Source organism: Panthera pardus, unplaced genomic scaffold (assembly GCF_024362965.1).
Source record: "Panthera pardus isolate Hobbes unplaced genomic scaffold, ASM2436296v1 HiC_scaffold_15, whole genome shotgun sequence".
Lineage (NCBI taxonomy): Eukaryota > Metazoa > Chordata > Mammalia > Carnivora > Felidae > Panthera > Panthera pardus.
Genome location: NW_026526710.1, coordinates 12902534 through 12928935, shown reverse-complemented (window position 1 = coordinate 12928935; position 26402 = coordinate 12902534). Strand labels below are relative to the sequence as shown.

The window sequence follows — 26402 nt, the reverse complement described above, 5'->3', positions numbered from 1 at the left end:
TGAGGATGGTGGAGATACATAATACGGAAACCACAGGGCCTTTCCTCACCAAAGCCTCTCAAGACCTGGCCTCTGGACCAACAACATACACAGTCCTTCAGCTTCGCACAGTGGCTTTTAATTTTCCTAAGGACTGACTTGACCTCGAAAGGGAAATCAAACTTAAGAAATTCAGACTGAGTCTACCAAGAACAATCATATTAACCTGAACTGAAAAAAAATTCCAACTCTACCCACGGATGTCATTTACATGTGAATCGCTGTTTTCTAAAACCCTTTCCATCCCAAATTCGCTGTCTTTGAGGAAAAAAATCAGATTGAATAGGAAACTCCTGAAATTTTTTTTTTCCTGTTCATTTTTAATTTATCCTAGATTTTTTTTTTCCTGTTCATTTTTAATTTATCCTAGAAATTCTATCCTAGGATTCCTTAGGAATTCATCCTAAGGAAATGATTAAAAACTACATCGAGATTTAGCTATAAGACTATCAAGATTCCATTACTTTTAGCTCTTAAAACAAAAAATTGGAACGAAATAAGCTGGAAACAACCTAAATATATAACTGTAGAGAACTGTTAATTATGGTAAGTACCTCTCTACGATAAAATCCAATGCAGGTATTTTAAATGTTGTAAAGTGTACTTATTGACAAAGAAGGATTAGTAAGAAAAAAAATAAGTCACAGAGTAGTCAATACAAGATCTCTGGCTTTTTAAAAGATATGCCTAGGAAAAAAAGGCCGGAAAGGTAGGCTTTTTGGCTGTAACAGACGTTTGACACTGGGGCATAGGATTGTGGGTGATTTCTATTTCTTTTTTGTAATTCTAGATTTTCTAAGCTGTCTGCAATGAAACTGTACCATTGGTTTCATCATTTTAAATTTTTTAAATGATAAGGATAAAAAGAAAAAAGCATATTCCTATCACCCCTTCTGGGCAGATAGGGTGGCAGAGCTCCCCGCAGAGTGAGGCTCAGGTCACTTACCACTTCCACTCCAAGGCAGTGTTGGGACCTGCAGCGTCTGGGCCACAATGGTGGAGGCGATCTTATCTCCCAAGGCCCACATGGCCTCACTGGGAGGGCCTGAGGGATCAGGGACAAAGGGCGAGGCAGAATCGAGTTAGTCAATGGCCCCTTGCAGCCCCGTGCCAACCAAATGCACGAAGACAAGTACTCAGGTCCTAGCTCTCAAGGAATGTAACAACAAGTTGGGGAAGGAAAAAAAATCTATCGGTCTGCTACTTCATCAGATGGGGATGAAGTTTGCCATTTTTAGTACATGCGGACTGTAAACCTGATCTGAGTTACAACCTGAGGTATGTGGCACGCGCAAAATTCACTTGTCGGGAAGAAGCCAAAGAGTTAGACCAAAGGGCCAAGCTAGCACCTCAGAAAACTAGACCCTAGGTCAGCAAACTTCTCCTATAATGATCCAGATGGAAAATATTTGGAGCTTTGCAGGTCTGCCTGTCTCTGTCATGAATATTCAACTTTGCCCATGTTGGGCAAAAGCAGCCATAGGCAATAAATAAATGAATGAGAGGGCCGTGTTTCAATAAATCTTTATTTACAAAAGCAGGCAGTGATCTGGACTTGGCCTATGGGCTATAGTTCGCTGGGCTGGCTCATCAACCTCCAGAGGAGCTAAGGGATAATGAGGGTCTCACGTGACGGCCAACCAAAGACAATAGATAGAGAAAACATAAACAGGCCTGGGTCACTAAGCAGACCTGTGGAATGTCAGGTGCTGATTTGCCCTGAGTTGCTTCATACAGTGTGTGTTGCAGGCCCAGAGATAAGAAGCAGCACGGGGATTTAGTGTGGATGGTAAATGATTCCCCCAAATCATGCAAAGATGGCCAACAGCATACCTGCACACACAGAGTTTACAAATACATATCCTATAACAAACAGATGCCATACAGAGTATCGTTTTACCTAAAAAGCTATAGCGATGAGGGACTCTGGTCCTAAGATGCCAGGACATTACAAAGCCCTGAGAACAGCCCAAGAAAGGTGTGGGCTTATCAGAAATGTGACCTCCGAACCCAGTCAGAAATCTGAACGTGGCTGGGATCTCGGTACCAGCAGGAGCATGAGCAGAGGGTTCCGCTCGCTCCAGCATCATTCCGCGGCGGTACCCGTGGTAATGCCTCCTATGTCCCTGGGCTGCCCAACCTCCCCTCTACCGGCCGGCCCTGCTTCCTCGTGACAATGAAAGGGTGAGGTGGGAATGTAAAGTGACCCCCACCTTGCAGGGCTACACTGGAAAGAGAGCCTGACCCAGCAGACCATCCCGTGAACGCCCTGATTCCCGCGTATCTGACGGAGACATACTCTACCTAAGAAAGCAATGTCATGCTTGCACAGGAGCTCCGGGAGTTTGGGGTTTTCGGAAGCATGGCCCCAGCCAGCCCACACCGCCTGTAAACACAGAGAGGTGTGAATGAAGATCTTCGAGAATCCCCCTCCTGTCACGCACGGAAAGCTCTTCCTGGGGTCACATCAGCCCCGGATTTCCGGGTCTCGGACGATCTGGCTCCTCCCTCCCTTCTGAACCTGCAGGAGTGAGTTTTTGCTCCGAAGTTCAGAGCATCATCCCCCTGTAGACAGACTGGGCACCCCATCTGACTTACCTGCACGGGGATCCTCTTGGCAATGTCCACAACCAGCTCCACGTTGGCATAGTTGTTGTTGTTGGGCCCTCCTGGGACAGGGACGTACTGATCTGCCATCTTGATATACTCTGCAATTAAATGCGAAAAGGAAAGAAGAACTGAGACGCTGAAGTTCACTGCAGGACTGCGTACGGCCACCGAGAGGATGACCGAGATTCTGTGGCAGCAAGGGACAAACGCGTGTGGTCACTTGAAGAAAACCGAACGTGACTTTCACTATGTGAAAATATATGTGCATCAGGACAAGGTCTGGAAGGGACTAAAGAAAGAAGGACGCAAGCTTCTTGGGTACAGTTGGGATAAGAGATGGCGTGTTCTATTAATTCCCTTTTTTAATGTTTATTTATTGTGTGTGTGTGTGTGTGTGTGTGTGTGTGTGTGCGAGAGAGAGGGGGGGGGGGGGGGGAGAATCCCAAGTAGGCTCGACGTCATCAGCACAGAGCCCAACTCAGGGCCCCATCTCACGAACCCTGACATCATGACCTGAGCAGAGATCAAGAGTCTGATGCTCAACGAACTGAGCCACCCAGGAGCCCCTATTAATTCCTATTTAAAGTTTACCTTAATACTGCTTTGCCATTAAGCAATACAATGTGGTTTTTTTACATTTTTGTTTATTTACTTTTTGAGAGAGAGATAGAGTGAGCACAAGCAGGAGAGGGGCGGGGAGAGAGGGAGGGAGGGAGAGAGGATCCCAAGCAGGCTCTGCGCTGTTAGCACAGAGCCCAGCGTGGGGTGGGGCTTGAACTCTCGAACCGTGAGATCATAACCTGAGCCGAAACCAAGAGTTGGATGCTTAACTGACTGAGCCACCCAGATGCCCCAACAATACGATGTTTTTTTTAACCACGGTAAAAAACAAAAAACATAAAATGGGTCATCGAATTCATTTTTCCAGCGTCCAGTTCCAGAGGATTTAGCACATTCACATTGTTATGAAACAGATCTCCAGAACTTTTTCTATCTTGCAAATCTGAAACTCTGCCCATGAAACAACTACTCCCCTTGTTCCCTCCCGCAGCCCCTGGCCACCACCATCTACCCTCGGTCTCTACGAATCTGACAACTCTAGGGACCTCATATATGTGGGATCCTATTTGTCTTTCTGTGACTGGTTCCTTGCACTTAGCATCATGTCTTCTGGTTCACCGACGCTGAACCACGTGACTGGATTTCCTTCCTTTTTAAGGCTGAATACAATGCGATGTTTTGATTTCAAAATAGTCATGCCCTTTATGCCAGAAACTCCACTTCTAGGAATATGTCCTAAAAAACCCTACTCATGAACGAAGCCAAAGGATGATGTAAGAGGATGTTCACTGGGCAGTGTTTTGGACTGTGAAAAGCCAGACTCAAGCCAAAGGCAAGGGTTGGTACCCCTGTCCCATGGGATTCTTGTGGATCCTGAGAAGGAACAGTGTGGAACTTCATGTGCTGGCTCGCAAAGAAACCCAAGAGTGGTGGATTCCTTCCAGCCTGCCTGCCTCCCGTGTTTATGGAGCACACGAGCATTGGCCACGGGGGAGGGCCCACAGATTACAAAGTAAGGAGTCAGACAAGCTCCCTCCCGTCCCTGGGTTTTACTCCACTATCTGAGAAGATAAACAAGAAAACAAACACAATAGCACCAGAATGGGGTCAACGCCAGGGCTCTCTGTAAAAGTCACACGGGAGAACACGACTCAAAGGCTAGGGCAGGGAGGGGTGGAGGCCTGTTGTGCCAGAAGCTTCGGGGGTGGAGAAGTAGTGGGGGGAGCGTCATCAGCAAAAGATCCAGCATGTTCCAAGAGTTCTTGGACAGGAAAGAGCTCAGCCAGCCCAGGAACCGATGAGGCCACTGTGGCTGGGACCCAGGGATGGAACGTGAGAGGCACTAGATGGGGCCAGGAGGCCAGCAGAGTCACGTTGTGAGGCACCTTAACTGGCCTGAGTGAGGACGTGGAATTTTAGTCTGAGTGTGATGGGAGCCCCCACAGAATAAGGCTGTGGATTCAGACAGCCTGGGGTTCCAATCCTGCCATGCCACATACTGGCTCTACGACCCTGGACGAATGACTTATGTCCCCGTGCCTCGCTGCCTTGTCTATAAAATAGGGCTGACAATCAAATCTGTCCTCTGAGTTAAAAGGAGGCTGCATCCTGAGGCACCTGGGTGGCTCAGTCGGTTAAGCGTCTGACTCTTGATCTCGGCTCAGGTCATGGTCTCATGGTTCATGAGTTCGACTCCCACATCAGGCTCCATGCTGACAACGTGGAGCCTGCTTGAGATTTTCTCTCTCCCTCTTTCTCTGCTCCTCCCCTATTCATTCTCTCATCTCTCTCAAAATAAATAAATAAACATTAAAAAAGAGAGAGAGAGAGAAGAAGGCTGCATCAGTGCGGGGTCAGGGCCCAGGGCCTCTGCTCCAGGTTCAGGGGGAGGGCAGGGGACAGCCCTGCAGCCTCAGAAGCTTCGAGGAGGAGCTGACAGGCCCTGAGGCTGGGTTTCTAAGAGGTCACTCTGGCTACTGTGTGGAAAAAAGTCTGTAGAGGGATGTGATGGTTCAGGGAAAAAAAGCAAACTTGTCCAACAGTTATTTACAGAATGAGCTATGCTAACAGACATAGAGAAACAGTGAACAGAAAACTGAATGGTTGAAACACAATACATACATCTGCAAGAAAGAACCCCCCCCCCACCCCGCCCCACCGGGTGAGAAAGACCACTCTGATGGAACACTGGGCACTTCTCAAAGATAGGATTTCTACTTTGAGTATTGACCATTTGCATTTTTTCAAGTTTATTTATTTGAGAGAGAAAGAATGCGAGAGTGAGTGAGCGGGGCAGAAAGAGAAGGAGTGAGAGAATCCCAAGCAGGCTCCGCACCGTCAGCACAGAGCCAGATGCGGGGCTCGATCTCACAAACCGTGAGATCGTGACCTGAGCCGAAGTCAAGAGTCGGATGCTTAACTGACTGAGCCAGCCAGGCACCCCTGCATTTTTAATTAAATGAAGAACAGGCAAATAATGCAAGCTCAGGAGAGGTACCCTGGGACTCTGGGGTCCAGGATGGACGTGGCCTAGGTAAAATGGAGGAGAGGGCAGGTAAGGACAGGGGGTGGCGGGAGGGGAAGGAGTCAAGGCCCAGGTACCTGCATTGGCCTTCAGGTCCTCTGGGGTCACCATGACAACAAACCGGATGGCCCGCTCGTTGCGGAACATCTCATAGGCCCACCTGCGGATGGAGCGCATGCACTTCACGGCGGCGATGCCGTTGTTGGCGATGAGCACCTGGACCGGGAAAATGGGGAAGGGGCCAGAGCTGCACACCTACCTGTGCTGGGAGCTGCATGCTACCCCGGTGTCCATCTCACAGCTGCAGAGCCTCCTGAGGTACCTCTTTGAATCTCTAGAGCACACAGCCTGGCAGAGAGGTGCTCAAAATCTGCTGGCTGCATGAATAGATGATGAGGGGATGGATGGATGATTGGTCAGGTGGAGGACTGGATGGATGGACAGATGGATGGATGGATGGATGGCTGGATGGATGGATGAGTGGATGGATGGATGAATGGATGGATAGATGGGTGGATGGGTAAGTGGATGGATGGATGGATGGATGGATGGATGGATGGATGGATGAGTGGATGGATGGATGGATGGATGAGTGGATGGATAGATGGGTGGATGGGTGGATGGGTAAGTGGATGGATAGATGGATGGGTGGGTGGATGGGTGGATGGATGGATGGATGGATGGATGGATGGATGGATGAGTGGATGGATGGATGGATGGATGAGTGGATGGATAGATGGGTGGATGGGTGGATGGGTAAGTGGATGGATAGATGGATGGGTGGGTGGATGGATGGATGGATGGATGGATGGATAAGTGGATGGATGGACGGATGGATGGGTGGATGGATGAGTGGATGGATAGATGGGTGGATGGGTGGATGGGTAAGTGGATGGATGGATGAGTGGATGGATGAAAGAATGGATGGATGGATGGATGGATGGATGGATGGATGGATGGATGAGTGGATGGATGGGTGAGTGGATGGATGGGTGAGTGGATGGATAGATGGGTGGATGGGTAGATGGGTAAGTGGATGGGTGGATGGATGGATGGATGGATGGATGGATGGATGAGTGGATGGATGGATGGATGGATGGATGGATGGATGGATGGATGGTTGGATGGATGGTTGGATGGATGGGTAAGTGGATGGATGGATGGATGGATGGGTAAGTGGATGGATGGATGGATGGATGGATGGATGGATGGATGGATGGATGAGTGGATGGATGGATGGATGGATGGATGGATGGATGGATGGACAAGATGGGCAGGATGGACAGGATGGGATGAATGAATGATTTTTGATCCTCTACTGGCACCATCACGATCACTTAACATTTCTGAATGCTTACATGTACCAAGCTACAGTATCATATATTTCACCAGCATTATTTCATTTCATCCTCACAACAGCCCTTGACAGTGGCTGTATTCTTATCTCTATTTGGGATTAAAGATATTAAAAAAGGAGTCGAGGCACTTGCCCAAAGTCATACAGCCAGTACGTAGCAGGCATGGGACTCGTGAGCCCTGCACACTCTGACCTGTGCTCTGAACTGGCCCCCTTGGCTACCTCTGCGTCCTGGAGGTTAAAGGCCCCAGACTTGGTAAGGAGGAAAGGCAGTAACGCCGGCCATCCTCAGCAACTGAAAGCAACAGAAAAGGTCCCAGTTTCCATTCCTAATGTGCCTGAACTTCCTGTGTGGCACTAGGCAGACCCCCACATAAGGATCTCAGACTGGCCAGCCTCCTGGCTTGGTCTATAAGAAATAAAACCAAGGTCTAGTTTTCCTGTTAAAAAGAAATAGGCATATGGCCTCGAACCTCTGACTGACGTAGCAAGAACATAATTTTAAGGCTCGGGAGGACAAGTCTCATTAGAGATGGGGAATGCAATGGCTGCCATTTTACAGAAAGGGAAACTGAGTCCAGATGTCATATCCTTATGAGTGGCCACAGCAGACGGAGCCCAGCGCTCTGGGCTCTGGTTCAGTGCTCCCTCCTTTCGAAACTGCCCCCTGGAGAGCAACGACAGAATGGCAGGCCTTCGGTTCTCTCAGTCTTATCATCAAAGGGAGGCTTGGTCAAGAAGGAAGGGCTCTGGGTGAGCCTAGGACAGCCTGTTTCCCTGGGCCCCATTTGTCCCAGCACATTCTGGGAGCTCCGCCAGGGGAGAAGGCCACTGTGGGCTGGCTGGCTGTTCTAGTCTCCACAGGTGCAGCTTTCCCACAAGGAGTCTAGGGGAAAGGGCAAGCCACGGTCAAGTCCAAAGTCATAAAGTGAGGCAGCTCCCGGCTGAGGCCTTCAGCGGCCACCCAGCCTCTAGGCTCCCCAGGGCTGCGTGCCAGCCACCATCAGTTGGGCCGGCTGCAACACAGTGCCCTTGGCAAGTGTGACAAAAGCGTAGCTTCTGGATCCCCGCCCAAGAGTTTCTAACTCTGAGGCTCCAGGGCAGAAGAGTCTATTGGCTGCCAGGCTCAGGAGCCCATAGGAGTCTCTAACGCTCAATACTGCACTTAGGACGCTGGAGAGAGGACGTGGGGTCTGGACTCTGACGACCAGAGTCCAAATCCCAGCTCTGCCACTGACCAGCTGTAAGACCCAGGCAAGCCACCTCCCTTCCCTGGGCCTGTTTCCCCTTCTGCAAAATAATATCGCCCGACAGGACTCGGTGGGGGGCGGGGGTGTATAGTTAAATGAGGTAAGATAAGGTAAGGCAGTTCCCAGGGTGCCCGGCAGAGCAGGCCCTCAAAAGCCAGTAGCTGCTGTTGTCATAATTACCCAGCACCACCCTGGAGTAATAGTGGAAAAGAACAAGGCCTTCTGGTCAAACTGACCTGGGTTCAAATCCCGACTCCGGCCCTCTCTGGCCACGGGACTTTGGACGACCAATGTCAAGTCTCTGCATCTTTGTTCTCCATGAATACGACGGGAATTACCAGTCTGTGGCCCAGAGCCTTAACCCGATGGAACGGGAAACGATGCGAAAAGCCGTTCTAAATGGCCACAGGTAGCGGTTTCCCTTCATTATCGTTATTCAGTACATGGGCCTCCTCTCCCGGAAGGAGCTCTACACCTCAGAAGGGCAGGGCGGGGCTTTTAGACCTGCCCCCCCCCCCAGTAACCGAGAAAGCAGCCCCTTGCATGAAAGCACCGTGGGGTCTTTTCAGACCTCAGTCTCCATTTGTGTGAAATGGGGGTGATGCACCTGTTGCTTCCGGCTGTTGACAGGGTAGAAAGCTGATGAATTCCAGCACGTGGCACTCAGCGAGCGCCCACGGAAGGGTGGCCTGGCCCTTTCTCTACAGAGTTATGTGAGCCTGAAGTAGGTTCTCTCCCCTCCGGCTGGGAGGAGGGGCCCCACCCCACCCCGACTGCCGGGACCCCATCTGTACCTTCTCAATGACCCGATCCCCCCCGAAGCGCGTGACAAACTCAGCCGGGGAGGCCACGGTAAAGTCTCTGTGCAGGTCCACCTTCTTTAGTTCTCGGCCCTTCTTCACCAGGTGGAGTCCGGACATGCTGGGTCTGCAGAGGGAACAGGACAGACCCCGATGAGCCGTGGAGCCTGGGATGCGGGGGAAGGGAGTCGGGAGGCCAGCACCCGTGAAGTCAACATCAACAGAGAAGTGGGAGCCCGTCAGACCCCCTCTTTGTAGTCTCCACCAGGGACCTTGAAGCATTTCACAAGGAGACTCAAGAACCTAGTACAGGAATGAGCAGGAGTGACCCCTGGCGTGCCCCAAGCTGTACATTTCAAATCTTTAATCTCCAGTTAATTTTTACTTCATACGCTCCCAACTTAGAAACTCAAATAATACTGAAAAGCTTATGGGGAGGGGTTTACGAACAGGGAGCAAGCCCACACAGTCTAACACTTTAGATTTGTCTTTCATGCCCTTTTCTGCACACACATATCAAAAATTGGGGGGCTGAAAACAACAAAAAAAAAAGTGTGTAACTTCCAGGTGGTGGTTCCTTGCCCTCCCCCTCCAGAACCCCACACCAGAGGAAAGCACTTCTCTGGCATTGCCATCTCTCCATAGTCCTGAACAATGCATGAGTATCACCTTGTGTGACATCTTTTTTTTTTAGTTCATTTATTTATTTAGAGAGGCGGGAGGGGCAGAGAGAGAGAGAGAGGGAGAGAGAGAATCCCAAGCGGGGTCCATGCTGTCAGTGCAGAGCCTGATGCAGGGCTTGAACTCACGAACCGCGAGATCATGATCTGAGCCAAAATCAAGAGTCAAACACTTAACCAAGTGAGCCACCCAGGCATCCCTCTTATCAACATTTTTTATATTGACTGTACGTTGAAATCCTATTTATAGCAGCACTATTGACAGTGGCCAAACTATGGAAAGAGCCCAAATGTCCATCGACAGATGAAGGGGCAAAGAAGATGTGGAATATACAATGGAATATTACTCGGCCATCAAAAAGAATTTGTAGGGGCGCCTGGGTGGCTCAGTCAGTTAAGCTCTGACTTCAGCTCAGGTCATGATCTCGTGGTCCGTGGGTTCGAGCCCCGCGTCAGGCTCAGTGCTGACAGCTCAGAGCCTGGAGCCTGTTTCAGGTTCTGCGTCTCCCTTTGTCTGCCCCTCCCCCGCTCATGCTCGCTCTCTCTCTCTCTCTCTCTCTTAAAAATAAGTAAAACATTAAAAAATAAATTAAAAAAAAGAATTTGTAACAACGTGGATGGAACTAGGGTGTATTATGCTAAGCAAAATAAGCTAGTCACAGAAAGACAAGTATCATATGATTTCACTCATACGTGGAATTTAAGATACAAAACAGATGAACATAGGGGAAGGGAAGCAAAAATAATATAAACACAGAGAGGGGGGACAAAACATGAGAGACTCTTAAATACAGAGAACAAACCAAAGGTTGCTGGGGGGGAGGAAGGGGGGCAATGGACTAAATGAGTGATGGGTATTAAGAAGGCACTTGTTGGAATGAGCACTGAGTGTTACATGTAAGTGATGAATCACTAAATTCTATTCCTGAAATTATTATTATACTATATATTAACTGACTTGGATTTAAATTAAAACAAATAAAAACTTGCTATAACTATAGCAAAAAAATAATAAAATACAGTAAACATATTGACTATAAAAAAAGAAATTCTGAAAAATATTTTCTGAGCCTTTGAGATTTTAGATATGTAGTTTTAAAGGCTGATATGGCACATACTGTGTATACATATGATTTTATACTTACATGATATATAAAACAAAAATCCACAAAAAAATATTACCTATATTATCTATCAAAAAATATTATCTATTTTAGATAGTATTAAGACATATACTCAAATACATATCTTTTTACTTTTTTTATGTTTATTTTTGAGAGAGAGACACACAGAATGTGAGTGGGGGAGGGGCAGAGAGACAGGGAGACACAGAATCTGAAGCAGGCTCCAGGCTCCGAGCTGTCAGCACAGAGCCCGATGTGGGGCTCGAACTCAGGAACAGTGATAGCAGACCTGAGACAAAGTTGGACACTTAACCGACTGAGCCACCCAGGCGCCCCTCTTTTTATTTTTTAAAGTGACTATTAGAAATTAAATTACATGGGGTGCCTGGGTAGCTCAGTCAGTTGAGTGTCTGACTTCGGCTCAGGTCATGATCTCATGCTTCATGGGTTCAAGCCCCGCGTCGGGCTCGGTGCTGACAGCTCGGAGCCTGGAGCCTGCTTAGGATTCCATCTCCCTCTCTCTCCGTGCCCCTCTCCTGTTCGTGCTTTGTCTCTCTCTCAAAAATAAATAAACATTTAAAAAAAAAAAGAAAAATTAAATTACATGTGTAGCTTACATTATGTTTCTATTAGGCAGTGCTGATCTGGAGTACAGCTCCAAAATACGGCAAGAAAACCAGAGTTACGTGTCTTCCATATCTGAGTTTTGAGACACCATCTATGGCCCTCAGATCTCGAGGGATGAGAATGAGTGCTCTTACTCAGCTGCCCCATCTGCTTCCCGTCCCCCAATCTCTCAACACAGGCATGCTGCACCCTGGCAGATTCAGTACATGGTGTTTCATGAATCCAGGATTATTCACAGATGAGGGCTGGGGTAGACCACATGTGCCTTCCTACCTTCCTTCCTTCCTCTTTCTTTCCTCTCTCTCTCTCTTTCCTGGAGACAGTGGGGTTTTCATTCACATAGCTCTTTTTAAAATTTTTTCTAACGTTTATTCATTTTTTGATAGAGACAGAGCATGAGTGGGGGAGGAGCAGAGAGAGAGGGAGACACAGAATCGGAAGCAGGCTCCAGGCTCCGAGCTGTCAGCCCAGAGCCCGACGCGGGGCTCGAACACACGGACCGCGAGATCATGACCGGAGCCAAAGTCGGACGCTCAACCGACTGAGCCACCCAGGCACCCCTCCTTCGCATAGCTCTTGCACCTGTTGCTAATGCAGCCCACTAATTGCAGCTAATTGAGCAGCTCCTTTATTTTTCATTGGCAACATCCCTCCTGGAGGCCTCTGCTCTCTCCTCCCGTCCTGACTGCCGGTTCCCCAGACCCCCTTACCCGACTGTCATCCTGGGCCTTCTTTTGCTGACCTCCTCAGGATTCCTTTTGCCTCTCCTCGGGTCTGATTTCTCATTTGGGGGATCACACGGCTCCCTCTTTCTCCCTCATTTTGTTGGGACATAGCGTCCAGTAGTTCATCTAATTCAAAAGATGGTACCATGGCAGGACATGTGATGAGGACGTCCTCGCGTGCCTGTCCTCCTCCTCGCTGCACCAGGCTACTTCATCACTACCGCCCTGGAGATTCCCTCTGATTCTATGCTGGATGTCAGTTTATTCTCTGGCTTCAGGGGGAGATCGCTAGCCTTCTCAAAAAAGGCGTTCGGGAGTGGGGACTGGGGGTGGTAAATGTGTCATCAGCTGGCGTGGTCTGAAACTTCCTTCTCCTCTCACGTTTGACCCTAGCCTTTGGCCGCGTACAGAACTCTATCAGGGAAAACCTTCTCCTTCCGAGTTTTGGAAGCCTTGCACCATCGTGTTGTGGCTTCCGAGGATGCTGGAACCAGAGCTGTTCCGATACTTGGATCCTTCGTGGGTGATCTGTTTTGTTTCACATCCAGAAGCTTATAGGACCTTGTCTCTGTCTCCTGTAGCCTACAGTTTCACAGGGATGTGCTCAGGTGTGTGTCTGCTTCCGTCAGTGGGGCTGTGCATCTATCAGGCTCCTTCAATGTGAAAACTCACATCCTGGAATTTATCTTCAAATATTTCCTTCAAATGATTTCCCTGCCTCCTTTTTCTCTATTCTTTCCAGAAGCCTTATCATCCGGATGCTGAAATTCTTAGACTGGCCGGCAAGTTTCTGTATTTTACCCCTCCCCTACTTCCCATCTCATGTCTTCCACTTTCCAGGCAATTCCTTCAGCCTTCTCTCCTAACCCGCTGTTGTGTTTTTAAATTTGTTTTAATGGTTGTTTGTTTTTGAGAGAGACAGAGACAGAATGCGAGTGGGTCAGGGGCAGAGAGAGAGGGAGACACAGGATCCGAGGCAGGCTGCAGGCTCCAGGCTCCGAGCTGTCAGCACAGAGCCGGATGAGGGGCTCGAACTCATGAGCTGTGAGATCATGACCTGAGCCGAAGTCAGGCGCTCAACTGACTGAGCCACCCAGGGGCACCACCCACCACCCATCCCCCCTCCCCGCCGCCGCTGTTGTGTTTTTACAACCAAGAGCTTGTTAATGACCAGCAGAGTTTCCTTTTCACGCATCCTATGCCTATGTGTGCAACATCCTCCCTGACTTCAGTGAGGGCAATAATGGCAGCTTTTTCACGTTCCCTTCTCCTGGCACGATTTCTGTTTCTTCCAAGTCTCTTGTGTCTCTCTGTTCGGGGCCTGCCTTCCATATCAGAAACTGTCCCCAACTGTTTGTTAAGCCTCAGTCACTTCCTCGTGGCGAAGAGCGAGAACCAAAGGGCTGACAGAAGGTACTGAGGTGAGGCCGGCGGACCCTGAGCTCCACGCTCGGGACCTTGGGGAGGGGGGCTGCTGTGTACCAGGGAACCCGAAGTACACTTAGAGTCTTCTTTCAAGGGTCCAACTCTCAATTGGCCAGCAGCTGGGAAGAGGGTGGGGCGGGGGGGGGGGCGGGGGTGGACGTAGCAGGAAGGTCTGGGATGGGGGGCAGGGAAGGTTTCAACACCTATAACCTATACGGACCCTGATCGTCACGTTTGGATACAGGCCCCACACCCTCCACCGTGCCCATCGGTCCCCAGCGCCAAGACCCTCTACTTTTCCCTCTCCAGGGAATGAATTGCCTGCTTTCTGTGGGGGTGGGAATGGACAACCCCTGCCAAGCAAAGCAGACAAGAAGATCTGGGCATTTTGTACCCAATTCTTACGTTGGTACCTCCCCACCTTTACCCCCAGGTGCACAAGCACGTGATGCCGCCAGTCCCTGCGCCTTTCAGGGTGCAGATCCAGTAAGTTCTCAGCCGTCCTCACGGCTGCTTGAGGACTCAGCCCTCTTGGTTCTGCTAAGCCAGTTACTGCTGGCTCACCTGCTTTGGGGCCTCCAAAATAGTATTGCTAATCTCCTCTCCTGTCCTGCCAGCCTTGATGGTTTCCATCTCTTTAAAAAAAAAAAAAAAAAAAGAATCTAGGGACGCCTGGGTGGATCAGTCGGTTAAGCATCTGACTCTTGATTTCTGCGTAGGTCAGGATCTCATGGTTCACGAGATAGAGCCCCGCGTCAGGCTCTGTGCTGGCAGTGAAGAGTCTGCTTGGGATTCTCTCTCTCCCGCTCCCTCTCTCTGCCCTTCCCCTGCTTGCACTCTCTCTCTCAAAATAAATAAACTTAAAATAAAATAAAATAAAATAAAATAAAATAAAATAAAATAAAATAAAATAAAATAAAAATCTCTTTTGCCGTCATTTAGTGGGATGTTGACAGGACCTTCTCCTGACATGGAAGAGAATCAGGCGCGAATATTCAGTCCACTTTTGTAACGCAGCAAGGGGACATTCATCTGCCAGGAATTAAGCCAGAAGTTAACCACCCACAGGTGTGTCCAGTGGCTGTGTCACCAGGCAGGTCGAGGGCAGGGATGAGTGGGTTCAGGGGACCAAACTTTTGGTGAAGAACTGATTGATCATGGGGTGCCTGGGTGGCTCAGTCGGTTAAGCGTCCGACTTCGGCTCAGGTCGTGATCTCGACGTCCGTGAGTTCGAGCCCCGCGTCAGGCTCTGTGCTGACCGCTCAGAGCCTGGAGCCTGCTTCAGATTCTGTGTCTCCCTCTCTCTCTGACCCTCCCCCGTTCATGCTCTGTCTCTCTCTGTCTCAAAAATAAATAAACATTAAAAAAAAATTTTTTTAAATAAATAAATAAACTGCAAGCAGCTTTTCTTCTAGAACCTCCTAGGGCTGAACTACTGAAACAAAACAGGACTTACAAGGACTTACAAGGGTACTTTGGAAGGGCAGATATTGTCTTGCCAATTACATCCCATCAATCAGCAAGGAGCTCAGTTTGTTTCGGATAACTTTATTTATTTCCAAAAACAAGCAGATGTGGCCTGAGGGCCCTAACCTGCAGGCCTCTGATCTAGGGAAAGAGACACCAAAATGGTGAGCAATTATGGGTGGTTTGTGTTTTCTTCTCTTCCTTTATGTTTGTTAAATTTCCCGCGGTGATAAAATTTTAAGCATATTTATTTTGAGAGGGACCGAAAGAGAGTGAGCGGGAGAGGGATGGAGAGAGGCAGAATTCCAAGCAGGCTTTCTTTGTGCTGTCACTGCGGTGACGCGGGCTCGAATTCATGAAATCGTGAGATCACAACTTGAGCCGAAATCAAGAGTCGAATGCTTAACCGACTGAGCCACCCAGGTGCCCCGATAAATTATTTTCAATAAGAAAAAAAATATATATGAATTTTGTTAATAGGGATGCTGAAAGCCCTAGCCATTCTGGCATCCATGGGGCAAGGCACTCAGTATCCTTAACTGTAAGATAAGGTTATTAACACGTACTACACCAGGTTTAAAGGTTAATATACAGAAAGTAAAAAATGGCATCTGGCACACAGTAAACTCTGTATTATCATTTCAGTCCAGTGAAGCCAAGAGGATCAGGGACTGTTGACCTCCCAACCTCACCAGGAAACGCTTCAGCCACTCCTCTGCCCAGGGTCTGCTCCCCATCCATCCGCTCTCCCCGACCCCCCACTCTTATCTACAGCCTTCCCCGACTGGCTGGCTTCATCTTTTGGCTTCAGATAGTCTCAGACATCCCGTTTCCATGCACGCAAACACTAAAACTCTAGCAAACTGACCTAAAGCACAACAACAAAAAGTCATCCAGGAGAAGAACACCATTTTGTGGCCTGGAAAAACCATTCCCAGCCGCCATTTTGATTTCAAACATGGCGACAGAGCCCCTCCATCAGGTGGGTCGTGGCCCATCACAACTAACTAGGCGGGTGAACACACAATGCTGCCGGAGGGGCCTTGTTTCAGACCCAGTCTCCAGGCCAGTGGCTATTTTTATTCGTTTTTGACAAAGTTGGAGGCCAACCAACATTGGCTCTGGAGGGCCGACCGTCAACCGGCATTTGTTCCAAGGCAAGTGTGAGGGCTGAAATATTCCAGGGTGACTTTGGAAATGGCTTCAGGTGCAATCAACTAGGCCACAGAGCTATCCGCCAAACACCAAACACAGTCAGCTGCTCAGGCACAAGACCAGGCAGAAAACACCCGGAGGGAAGAAATAAACATCTCAAGTGTCACTATGAATCAGACATAGGGGGCTTCTCACTGAATCCCCAGAGCCCCGTGCAGGGGAGGCCACCATTTCCTGCTCACAGTGAGGAAACTGAGGCTCCGAGAGGCCCAATGACCTCAAGCCACACAGACAGCAAGTGTGGGCTTCCAATCGGACTCTGACCTTCTGAATCTAAGTTTGAGGCAGGAAGATATTTAAGACAAATGGGAGTATCTCTATTGTCTGGACTTGAAAAAACAAGCACTTATATTTGAGAGGCGATGTGTATACCACAGGGTTCTCAGCTGGGAGCAGTTTTGTCCCCCGGAGACACCTGGCCACGTTTGCAGACATTTTTTTGTGGTCACAACGAAGGGGGGGTGGCCATCTAGTAGGTAAAGGCCAGGGATGCTGCTGAATGTTCTAGGATGCTCAGAACAGCCCCTCACCGCAAAGAATTACAGGGCCCCACGCGTTAGCAGTGCCTCAGCTGAGAAAACCTAATGGTTTCTAATCGATCTCATCGTAGATTAGAGCCATCCTTCCAGACTTTCGATGCAGAATCTACCATTCCTGACCTGTGTAATCCTGGGAAAGTTGCTTTAGCAGGTGTCTCTTAGTTGCCTCATAAGATGAAGATACTAACATTAATTGCGTCTCCTTCCTTGAGTGTGTGTTCAGGGTTCAGCATTGGGCCTTGCGGGCAGTAAAGACCTTAAGCCGAGGGGCCTCTCCACAGGGAAGCCATGGGAAGAGCCCAGTATGGGGCCACTGGGCCCTGACATCAACCAGCCCTTGTGTCCCTACCTCTCCTTTCTCTTTGGTAAAAGAGGGATGGTAACCGCTGAGAGCCGATGACCTGATGGAAGTAAAGTTATTTACTTACTATTTTCACCAAGCAAGTAAGGAAGAAAGGACATTGCATAGCTTAGTAAAAGGCCGATAATTCTGAACTCATCTTTGGGCTCCCAGACACATAGACCCTTGGAAATCTCTCAGGCCTCCTGTCCCCCTCCCCACCGGCCCAGTGCTTCCTGGGATGGCCACCTTGGCTAGGCCAGGAGTCCTTAAAATAGGGTCCAAAAACCAAATCCAGGCTGCCACATGCTTTGGTACCTCCCACAAGCTAATAATGGTTTTTACCTTTTTATTTATTTTCTACTTATTTTTTAAATGTTCATTTATTTTTTGAGGGCAGGCGAGGAAGGGGCAGAGAGAAGGGGACAGAGGATCTGAAGCGGGCTCTGTGCAGACAGCAGCGAGCCTGATGTGGGGCTCGAACTCACGAACCGGGAGATCATGACCCGAGCGGAAGTTGGACGCTCAACTGACTGAGCCACCCAGGTGCCCCTGGTTTTTACATTTTTAAATGGTTGAAAGAATCTTACTTTGTGACATGAGAAAATTATGTGAATTTTCAACCTCAGTGTCCATAAATACAGTGTGATTGGAATACAGTCAGGCCCTCTCAATCATGATGTAATTATCTGTGGCTGCTAGGGCAGTAAATGGCAGAGCTGAGTAGGTGTGACAGAGACCATATGACCACAAAAGCCGAAAATATTTACTATTTGGCCCTTGATGGAAACAGTTCACCAACTCTGAGTTAAGTGGTGCTTTTCGGCCCTGACTGTGCACTCCATGACGAGAAGCCTTAAAAACTGCTGATGTCTAGACCCCACCTGGACTAATTACTCAGCATCCCCAGGATGGGAAGGATTGTTGGGGGGGGAGAGTAGGGTTCACCCAGGCATCTACATTTTCCAAAAGCACCGCCCCCCCCCCCCCCCCGCAGGAAATTCTAACCTGCAGGTGGGGGCGAGAACCACCAATCAACAACCCACATTTCAACCAGGCAGCTGGCCTTGGTTCTGAGCAGCATTCCCATGGCAGCGAAGCCACTTGCAATGGGGTGATTCCAATTCTTGCAGGTTTATTCTTTCAGCTTAAGGTGGTTTCGATTAAATGTGATTCAAGATTCGTAGGTTGAACTTTTGTGTAAATAGCCTTACAGATCAGGAAAAAAAAAAAAAATGTCTCCTTTGTAGGCCACGCGGCCAGCTTTGGGCACACCGGAGGACTTGAGGGGTTTTGCCAGAGGGGTCAGATGGGGGTAGAAATGTGACTAACATGCTCTACAAAAAGCTCAGTGTACAAGAAAGACCATGATCCGAACAGGGGACCGGTGCCCGTCTGCAGGCCCTTTGCCTTCAGCAATCCAAGAAGGGTCCCCCGAAAGGCTCTGTTATTCTGCTTTGCAGAGGGACCAGAGAACTTCAAGGTCAGCCTCCTTCCTGGGGCATGTCTCCTGCCCTCTCTGAACCCCCCAACCTTGAACCCAAACAACCAGGTCCTTCTGGCTCCAAGTGACCTCACTTCCCTGCACTAACTATCCAGCAACTGTTAATAAAGATCATGGGGTGGGCGGGGATGCATGGGGAGAAGTGGTTAAGGGTGATTTTTGTTCCTCCTTTTTGCTTATCTAGAATTTTCCGACTTTTCAACAACAAACAGAACGTGACTTTGGTAAGTTTTTCAAGTGCAATACAATGAAAACAAGAAATCAAGCAGGTGGGGCTAGGAAGCACTGGGGCACAGAAACGCCTGCACTAATTGCTCAGAAAATAACCTTAAATGGGATGCGCGCTCAGATGCACATTGATTCGCCCCGGGCTTCGCGATCATTTCCAAAGTCCTGCCGTCCGCAACCAAGGCTTCACCAAAGCAAAGGGGAGGAAGAGGAGGAAAGCGAGGCCCCCCGCCAGCGGGTCCACCTTTGTGTTCCTGAGCGCCCCCTTCCAAACAACATCACCGCCAAATCCAGCCCCCCGGGTTTTGCAAGGCAGGCTCCGTCTCCCCAGCGGCCCAAGTGAAGCCTGCATTTCTTTGGTGGGGGCGGGGAAGAGGAGGTGGAGCGAAGGGGTCACACGGCTTGTCTCTACTAGGGGCGGGGAGGGGGGGGGGGACTCGCTGCATAAGTTTGCAAAAGATAACGGTCATTAGAATTGCAGGCTTACTTACTTTACTTTGCGATCAGGGAAACAGACCTTGCACTTGGCAGGACTCATATTGACCTGCCCGCCGACCAATCCCACCCGGCTCCTTCCGGAATGCCGAGCATGCACCCCTGAACCCCCTGAAGCGGACCCCGGTCCCGGGGCCCAGCAGGGCAGCCACAGGGAGGCAGAGGCGCGGTCCGAGAGCGGCTCGGGCCGGGTTGTGCTGCAACCTGCAGATGCCAGCCCAAGCGCTGAGCTTCCTCCATCCCGAAATGAGTCCTGCGCGCAAGTGTCCGGGGAGGACGCGCCCGCCCAGGCCCCGCCCCCAAGCGGACCCCTCCTCCCAGAAGGGTCCTGCCCCCTCACCGGGCCCCGCCCCCTATCCCCGCCGGCCAGGTCCCGCCCCCCCCGCGCCGGCCAATCACGGAGCCACCGCTGACCTTGGGGGCCGGGAAACGACCGCCGGAGATGTTAAAAAAAAAAAAAAAAAAAACCACAAAAAACAAAAACCCTCTTGGCTGCTTTCCTACCCAGCTCGCCTGACTGGAGGAGAAGCGTTCCAGGATGGCACCCACTAGCTACTGGCAGCTGGGCAAAACTCACAAGTGCTTGAATACACCCGCTAGGGAAGTGGTGGAAAATATGGTTTATTTAAAATATGAGTCAGGGGCGTCTGGGTGGCTCAGTCGGTTGAGAGCCCCACTCTTGATTTCGGCTCAGATCATGACCTCAAGGTTAGGGGGATACAGCCCTGCCTCGGGCTCTGAGCTGACGGTGTGGAGCCTGCTTGGGATTTTCTCTCTCCTCTCTCTGTCCCTCCCTTGCGCTCTCTCTCTCTCTCTCTCTCTCTGATAATAAATAAACCTTAAAATATGAGTCAGATGTCACCACAGTGCCTGGTAAAAGCCCCCGAAGTCAGGTCAACTTCTGGCTTCCAAGTTCCTGGCTTTGCTCATTCTTTCACCTCTATTCCCAGGGACAAGTTGGTTCCAGGTCCCTCTGTCCCCACGGAGAGCTCCCAACACACACTTCGGACCACATGGGTCACCTGGTAAAGTGAGTGCTTTCAAGGCAGGGAAGACCCCAGCTGCCCTGAGACCCTAAAAAGGCTTCATTCTGGCTTCCAGCTATGGAATGAATGAGTCACAGGAATGAAAGGGACAGCATAAGGAATATAGTCGATGATAGTGTAGCAGTGATGTATGGTGACAGATGGCGGCTACACTTGTGGTGAGCGCAGCATAACTACATAGACTTGTCTAATCACTATGTCCTACACCTGAAACGAATGCAACATTGTGAGTCAGCCACACTCAAATGAATACATCTTTTCTTAAAAAAATAAGCTTTCTGCTAAGACCAGCATACCCTGGGTGCTCTTTTGTGCCTTTGTCTTATTTAATAGCGATCCTGTTGTTTTTAATTTTTTTTCATTGTAAGTTTATTTATCTTTGAGAGAGAGAGAGAGAGAGAGAGAGAGAGAGAGAGAGAGAGAGAAGAGAGCACTAGTGGCGTAGGGGAAGAGAAAAGAGGGGAGAGAGAGAATCCCAAGCAGGCTCTGAGTCTGACGCGGGACTCAAACTCATGAACCGTGAGATCCTGACCTGAGCTGAAATCAAGAGTGGGATTCTTGGGGCGCCTGGGTGGCTCAGTCGGTTAAGCGTCCGACTTCGGCTCAGGTCATGATCTCGTGGTCTGTGAGTTCGAGGCCCGCGTCAGGCTCTGCACTGACAGCTCGGAGCCTGGAGCCTGTTTCAGATTCTGTGTCTCCCTCTCTCTCTGACCCTCCCCCGTTCATGCTCTGTCTCTCCCTATCTCAAAAATAAATAAACGCTAAAAAATAAAATAAATTTAAAAAAAAGAGTGGGATTCTTCATGGACTGAGCCACCCGGGTGCCCAACAATCCTATCGTTTTTATTTCCATTATGCAGATAAGGAAACAAGACCCAGAGATGTACATTTCCTAAGGGTGACAGAGCTGGAGCCTTGAACCCACGCAAACTGATTCCAGTTAGAATAAATGAATGAATACTTCTCCAAGTAGTTTTCATAAGTTAAAAGGACCCAAAACACTGCCTAGAAAATATTGCAATGATAATAAATGTAGCCTACGTTCACAGCAAAGCAAGAAGCCAAAAACTAATGTAAAAGTGTGCAAATATGGCCACAATGGCAGCAGTGACCTCTCCTAGGAGCTGTAGAAGCTGCCCTGCCTGAGGACACCAGTTAGCTGTGCTCTAGCCAGATATCAACTGTTTCAACAAGGGGATTAAGAAATAAATACATAAAACAGGTGAACACAATTCTCAGTTCTTCAGAATTTCTAGAATGTTCTCCACGGCCTTGTCTTTCCTTCCTCCAAAACGAACTCCACCTTAGGCTGATGCATTTTTTAAAGTTTCAAACCAACCCCCTCCCCGCTGCAAATTCATCCCCGACATGACCCAAATTTAATATATTCACCTCAAAATAGGGAAAACAATTAAAATCAGGAAGTGGAAGTATTTCAAAAGACCCCAAGTCAGTAAGGATCAAGTGGGAAAGAGCTTGAATCGGTTTACTTGCATCGCTCTGGATTTTTATCCTCTAGTGACAAAACCCCAACACCCGTTGGACCTCGTGGTGATGCTAACTTCTCCGCCAACCCAGCCCGAGAGACGTCGTAACACAGCTCGCTTTTACGTGGGGGCGCTCAAGAAAGGATTTCACTTAGATGTCCGCGCTTGGCACGTCATCAGAGTGATAACGACTTGGGTTTTTCTCTGCCTGCCTTATTAGGGAAGAGAAGATCGGAAGGAAAGAATAACACACGCCCCTATGCTCAGTACCGCCTTTATACAAACATCTCCTCTAAACAATTGTCACCGTGCTTTCGATGACAGTTCAAACTTGGCTGTAGATGCAGTCTCGTGTTACAAGCCCTTCTGCTCAGGCTCATCAGAGGCTAAATTTAACTTGTTGGTATGGCAGAGGGAAAAGCCAGGTCAATGGCGAAAGGCACACGCAAAAAACAACAAGAAATGGTACACGTACAAGTGACGAGCAGCACAGTGGAAATTCCGGAGCCGTGAGCGGCCTCAAGCCTGGCCCTGTGCCCTCTGTGACCCCGAGCAAACCTCTTCTCTCCACTTCATCTGTAAAACCATCCATATACAAAGTGCGTTTATTCAGACAAAACCAAAATAATGCCCTGGGGCATTAACCTGGGGGGCTCAGTCCGTTAAGCGGTTGACTTCAGCTCAGGTCATGATCTCATGGTTCGTGTCTCTCTCTCTCAAAAATAAACATTAACAAAATAATTTAAAATAATCCCTTTCAATATGTGATGGAGGAAATGTTCCATTAAGCATAGAGCAGAAGTGAAAGATTTTTCTAAATTAGGATACAGACGGGGCCCCTGGGTGGCTCAGTCTGTTGAACATCTGACTCTTGATTTCAGTTCAGGTCACGATCTCACAGTTTGTGGGACTGAGCCCACATTGGGCTCTGTGCTGACAGTGCAGAGCCTGCTTAAGACTCTCTCTCTCTCTCTCTCTCTCTCTCTCTCTTTCTCTCTCTCTCTCTCTCTCTTCCTCTCTCTCTGCCCCTTCCCCGCTTGTTCTCACTCTGTTTCTCAAAATAAATAAATAAACTTAAGGGGCACCTGGGTGGCACAGTCGGTTAAGTGTCCAACCTCGGCACAGGTTACAATCTCACCTTTTGTGGGTTCGAGCCCCATGTCGGGCTCTGTGCTGACAGCTCAGAGCCTGGAGCCTGCTTTGGATTCTGTGTCTCCCTCTCTCTCTGTCCCGCCCCCGCTTGCACTCTGTCTCTCTCTCTCTCTCAGAAATAAACATTAAAATTCTTTTAATTATACAAAAATAAACTTTAAAAAAACAAAAATAAAAATAAAGCGGGATCCAGATATTTAAGAGAGAGAGAAAGGAATGTTTAGTTTCTCTGGATCCTGTATTAATAGCCAGCCTCTTCCAAAACTCAATAGCCAGTCCACCAATGAAACAATGTGAAAACAGAGACCCCCTTCCCCCGAACCTCCCAGAAAACATCTTAGGAGCTAAAAAGAGTTGAAAACGGGGTTTCTGCCAGCCTCTCCCTAAATCAATAAAGGAATAAGTAAATTAAAACATTATCAAAAGATCCATGGCATTTCACTGAGGGACAAATAACAAATATTTATAGACAATTTAAAGTTTTATGACCTGCTCGCTACTTGGAGCAGAGGAAAAGAGATACGGAGGGGAGATAATGAGCAGGAAGGATCTGGAAGAGGCCCGATGCAAGCCCACCCAGGACGTTATCTGGGACAGAAGTGCAGCAAGGTCCCGGGTGTCAGGGTGCTCGCCTGTGGTGTCCTTCACTGCGGTCCAGACCCCACCGACCCGCACTCGCCTCCCTGGGCTCTGCGGTCTGCCTTGAGAAGCCTCTCTTGAACTCAGCACTCCCACCAGGGAAGTGAGTGGTTGGGAAAGCACCCTGTGGACTGCCTTGTGTTCTACCATTTTGTTGGGGACACTTCGCCTAACCCCCCTCCACTTCCTCCCCTGCGGACACAGGCCGCTATACCTTAAGGATGTACGCCCGGAGGGGCCTGGGAAGAGCCATGGCCACAGGCGAGAGCTTTGGAAGATGCCCATTCAGCGGCCGGCCCCCGAGGCAGCCCCTGGGCCACCCACACCCGCCACTCCTTCTCCCGTGATCTCAGCACACTTGTGAGGTAGACACCAGCATTGCCCCGCTTCGACGGAGAAGGAAATTGCAGCTGAGAGAGCTCACGGGACTGGTCTGAGATCCGAAGCCAGACCTGTCTGCCTGCGGGGCCTGGGCCCTTGCTGTGACCACTGTGCTTGGCACCCAATGACAGTGATCACGCCATGGCACTGTGGGCTCACAGTAGCTCAGCTAAGCGTGGCACCGGGCCTGTGAGGTAGGCAGCACTGTGACCTCGTTCTGGAGGATGCTGAGGCACAGAAAGGTTAACGGCTCGGCCCCGGGGCACTTGACAGCTGAGTGGAGGAGAAAGCATGCACAGTGGGAAGTTCTCTGCCCACGATGGGAAGTTCTCTGGGCTAGTGGCCTCTTAGGCTCCTTCCTGGCCTGGCCTGGCCTCTCTGAGGCCATCTGAGCACCCACAGTGCCTGCACAGAGCCCGGCAACCAGCAGGCCTATGATAAATGCTCCCAAGCCCATGAATGAATGGGACAAACCTTAGCTTCTCCACTGGACCGTTTCATCTCTGAGTTTGTCCTAATGTTTACCTAGGAGGACCCAGACCATCGAGGGGCAACCGGCCCAGGAGAAAATGGTTCGAAATTAACAAACTTTCCCCAAGCTCTCTTCCCCCCTCCCCCTCCCACCTCCGTTCTTCCAGCACTGCCCCCCTGCCCCCCACCACACACCGCTCCACACACAAAGAAACAAAAGCAAAGGCTGCTGGGGCCACAAAGGATCTCAGAGCATCCAGTCCAGCCCCCTGAGAGGGTAGGTGACATCCTCAAGGTCACAGAGCTTAATGGCTGCCTCCCCTGCCTCATTCTTCTCACTAATGCCAAGAACGGGTTAGGAGGAGGGTGGAGGCATCTTTGCTGGAGCCCAGGTTAAGCATCAATACCGGGAGATCGCAGACCGCTTTCTGACCTGCACCTGCTGAGGGTCCGGGCTCGAATGGCACTGAGGGCCTATGATTATCTCTGATAGAGATATCAGAGACCTCTGACAGACCCCTGAGGGTCAGGGCTTCAGCTTTTTATCTAGGAAGTGGGATGACTGGTTCACTTTTCCCCCCCAATATTTTTATAAGGTTTTATTACTAAACATTGTTAACACTTGTTGTAACAATATCTACAGCAGAAAGTTGGAAAACACAGAAGAAAATTTAAATGACTCATAATTGCACCATATAAAAACAATGATTATTAACTATTTTGACACATTCCTTATAGACTTTCCAGCCACACACACACACACACACACACACACACACACAAACATTAAGCACCCTCATTTTCTGTGCTTACTAATTGGACAGAAATCTAAGCACATTACATTCATGTGTCCACAATCCCTTATCTGAAACTCCCAGGACTCTGGGGCGCCTGGGTGGCTTGGTCGGTTGGGCGGCCGACTTCGGCTCAGGCCATGATCTCGCGGTCCGTGAGTTCCAGCCCCGCGTCGGGCTCTGTGCTGACAGCTCAGAGCCTGGAGCCTGTTTCAGATTCTGTGTCTCCCTCTCTCTGACCCTCCCCCGTTCATGCTCTGTCTCTCTCTGTCTCAAAAATAAGTAAACGTTAAAAAAAAAAAAAAATTGAAACTCCCAAGACTCAATATGCTTTGGAATTTGGGAACTTTCTTGGGGGGTGATGGTAAAGCTTTACATGATACATTTTCATGTTACTATTTCAGCAGCAGAAGGCATGAATATTCACAAAACGGGATAAATAAACACTACAAACAACTTTACATCTATTCAAGGTGGATTTTGCTGCTAAATGAGTTCACCACCAACTAATGAATTTCCAGGTCATAACTTTATTTTTTTTTTTTTAAGCTTATTTATTTATCTTGAGAGGAAGACAGACAGAATCCTAAGCAGGCTCCACACCCAGCACAGAGCTTGACACAGAGCTCAATCTCATGAACTGTAAGATCGTGACCTGAGCCAAAAGCAAGAGCGGGACGTTTAACTGAGTCACCCAGGCGCCCCCTGGGTCATAACTTTAATTTTCAGGACTACAGTTGTGCGATCCTGAACCTGTCCTATCCCACCCATTCAGTCCACACACGCACCCACGGGAGAGAAGTATCAGGGCAACAGTGCTCTGAACGGGCATCTTACCCCAGACCCACTGTATACTAGTCACATTGCCACTGTTGACCAAAGTGATTACCTCGGAACCTTCATTTCACAGCACGTGAGCATT

At 49.3% G+C, this 26402-nt stretch overlaps 1 protein-coding gene across 7 annotated transcripts in view; it reads right to left on the bottom strand.

Annotated features, from left to right (window-relative positions):
• The window catches only part of ACACB (acetyl-CoA carboxylase beta), a 107995-nt gene that overhangs the window by 70325 nt on the left and 11268 nt on the right, over window positions 1-26402 (bottom strand). For 4 of the 7 annotated variants that reach the window (XR_002085164.2, XM_019467200.2, XM_019467199.2 and 1 more), the window contains exons 3-7: window positions 9136-9268; window positions 5812-5950; window positions 2638-2747; window positions 2344-2425; window positions 986-1084 (exon numbers count right to left, since the gene is read on the bottom strand). Coding sequence is in view for 6 of the 7 variants with exons in the window: in XM_019467200.2 (XP_019322745.2) it covers window positions 986-1084; window positions 2344-2425; window positions 2638-2747; window positions 5812-5950; window positions 9136-9268 (563 nt within the window). In the remaining variant the exon portion in view is untranslated. Of the gene's footprint in view, window positions 1-985; window positions 1085-2343; window positions 2426-2637; window positions 2748-5811; window positions 5951-9135; window positions 9269-19506; window positions 19778-24048; window positions 24248-26402 lie in introns of those variants that run through there. The other 3 variants (XM_019467196.2, XM_019467197.2, XM_019467198.2) reach the window with 3 other exon arrangements.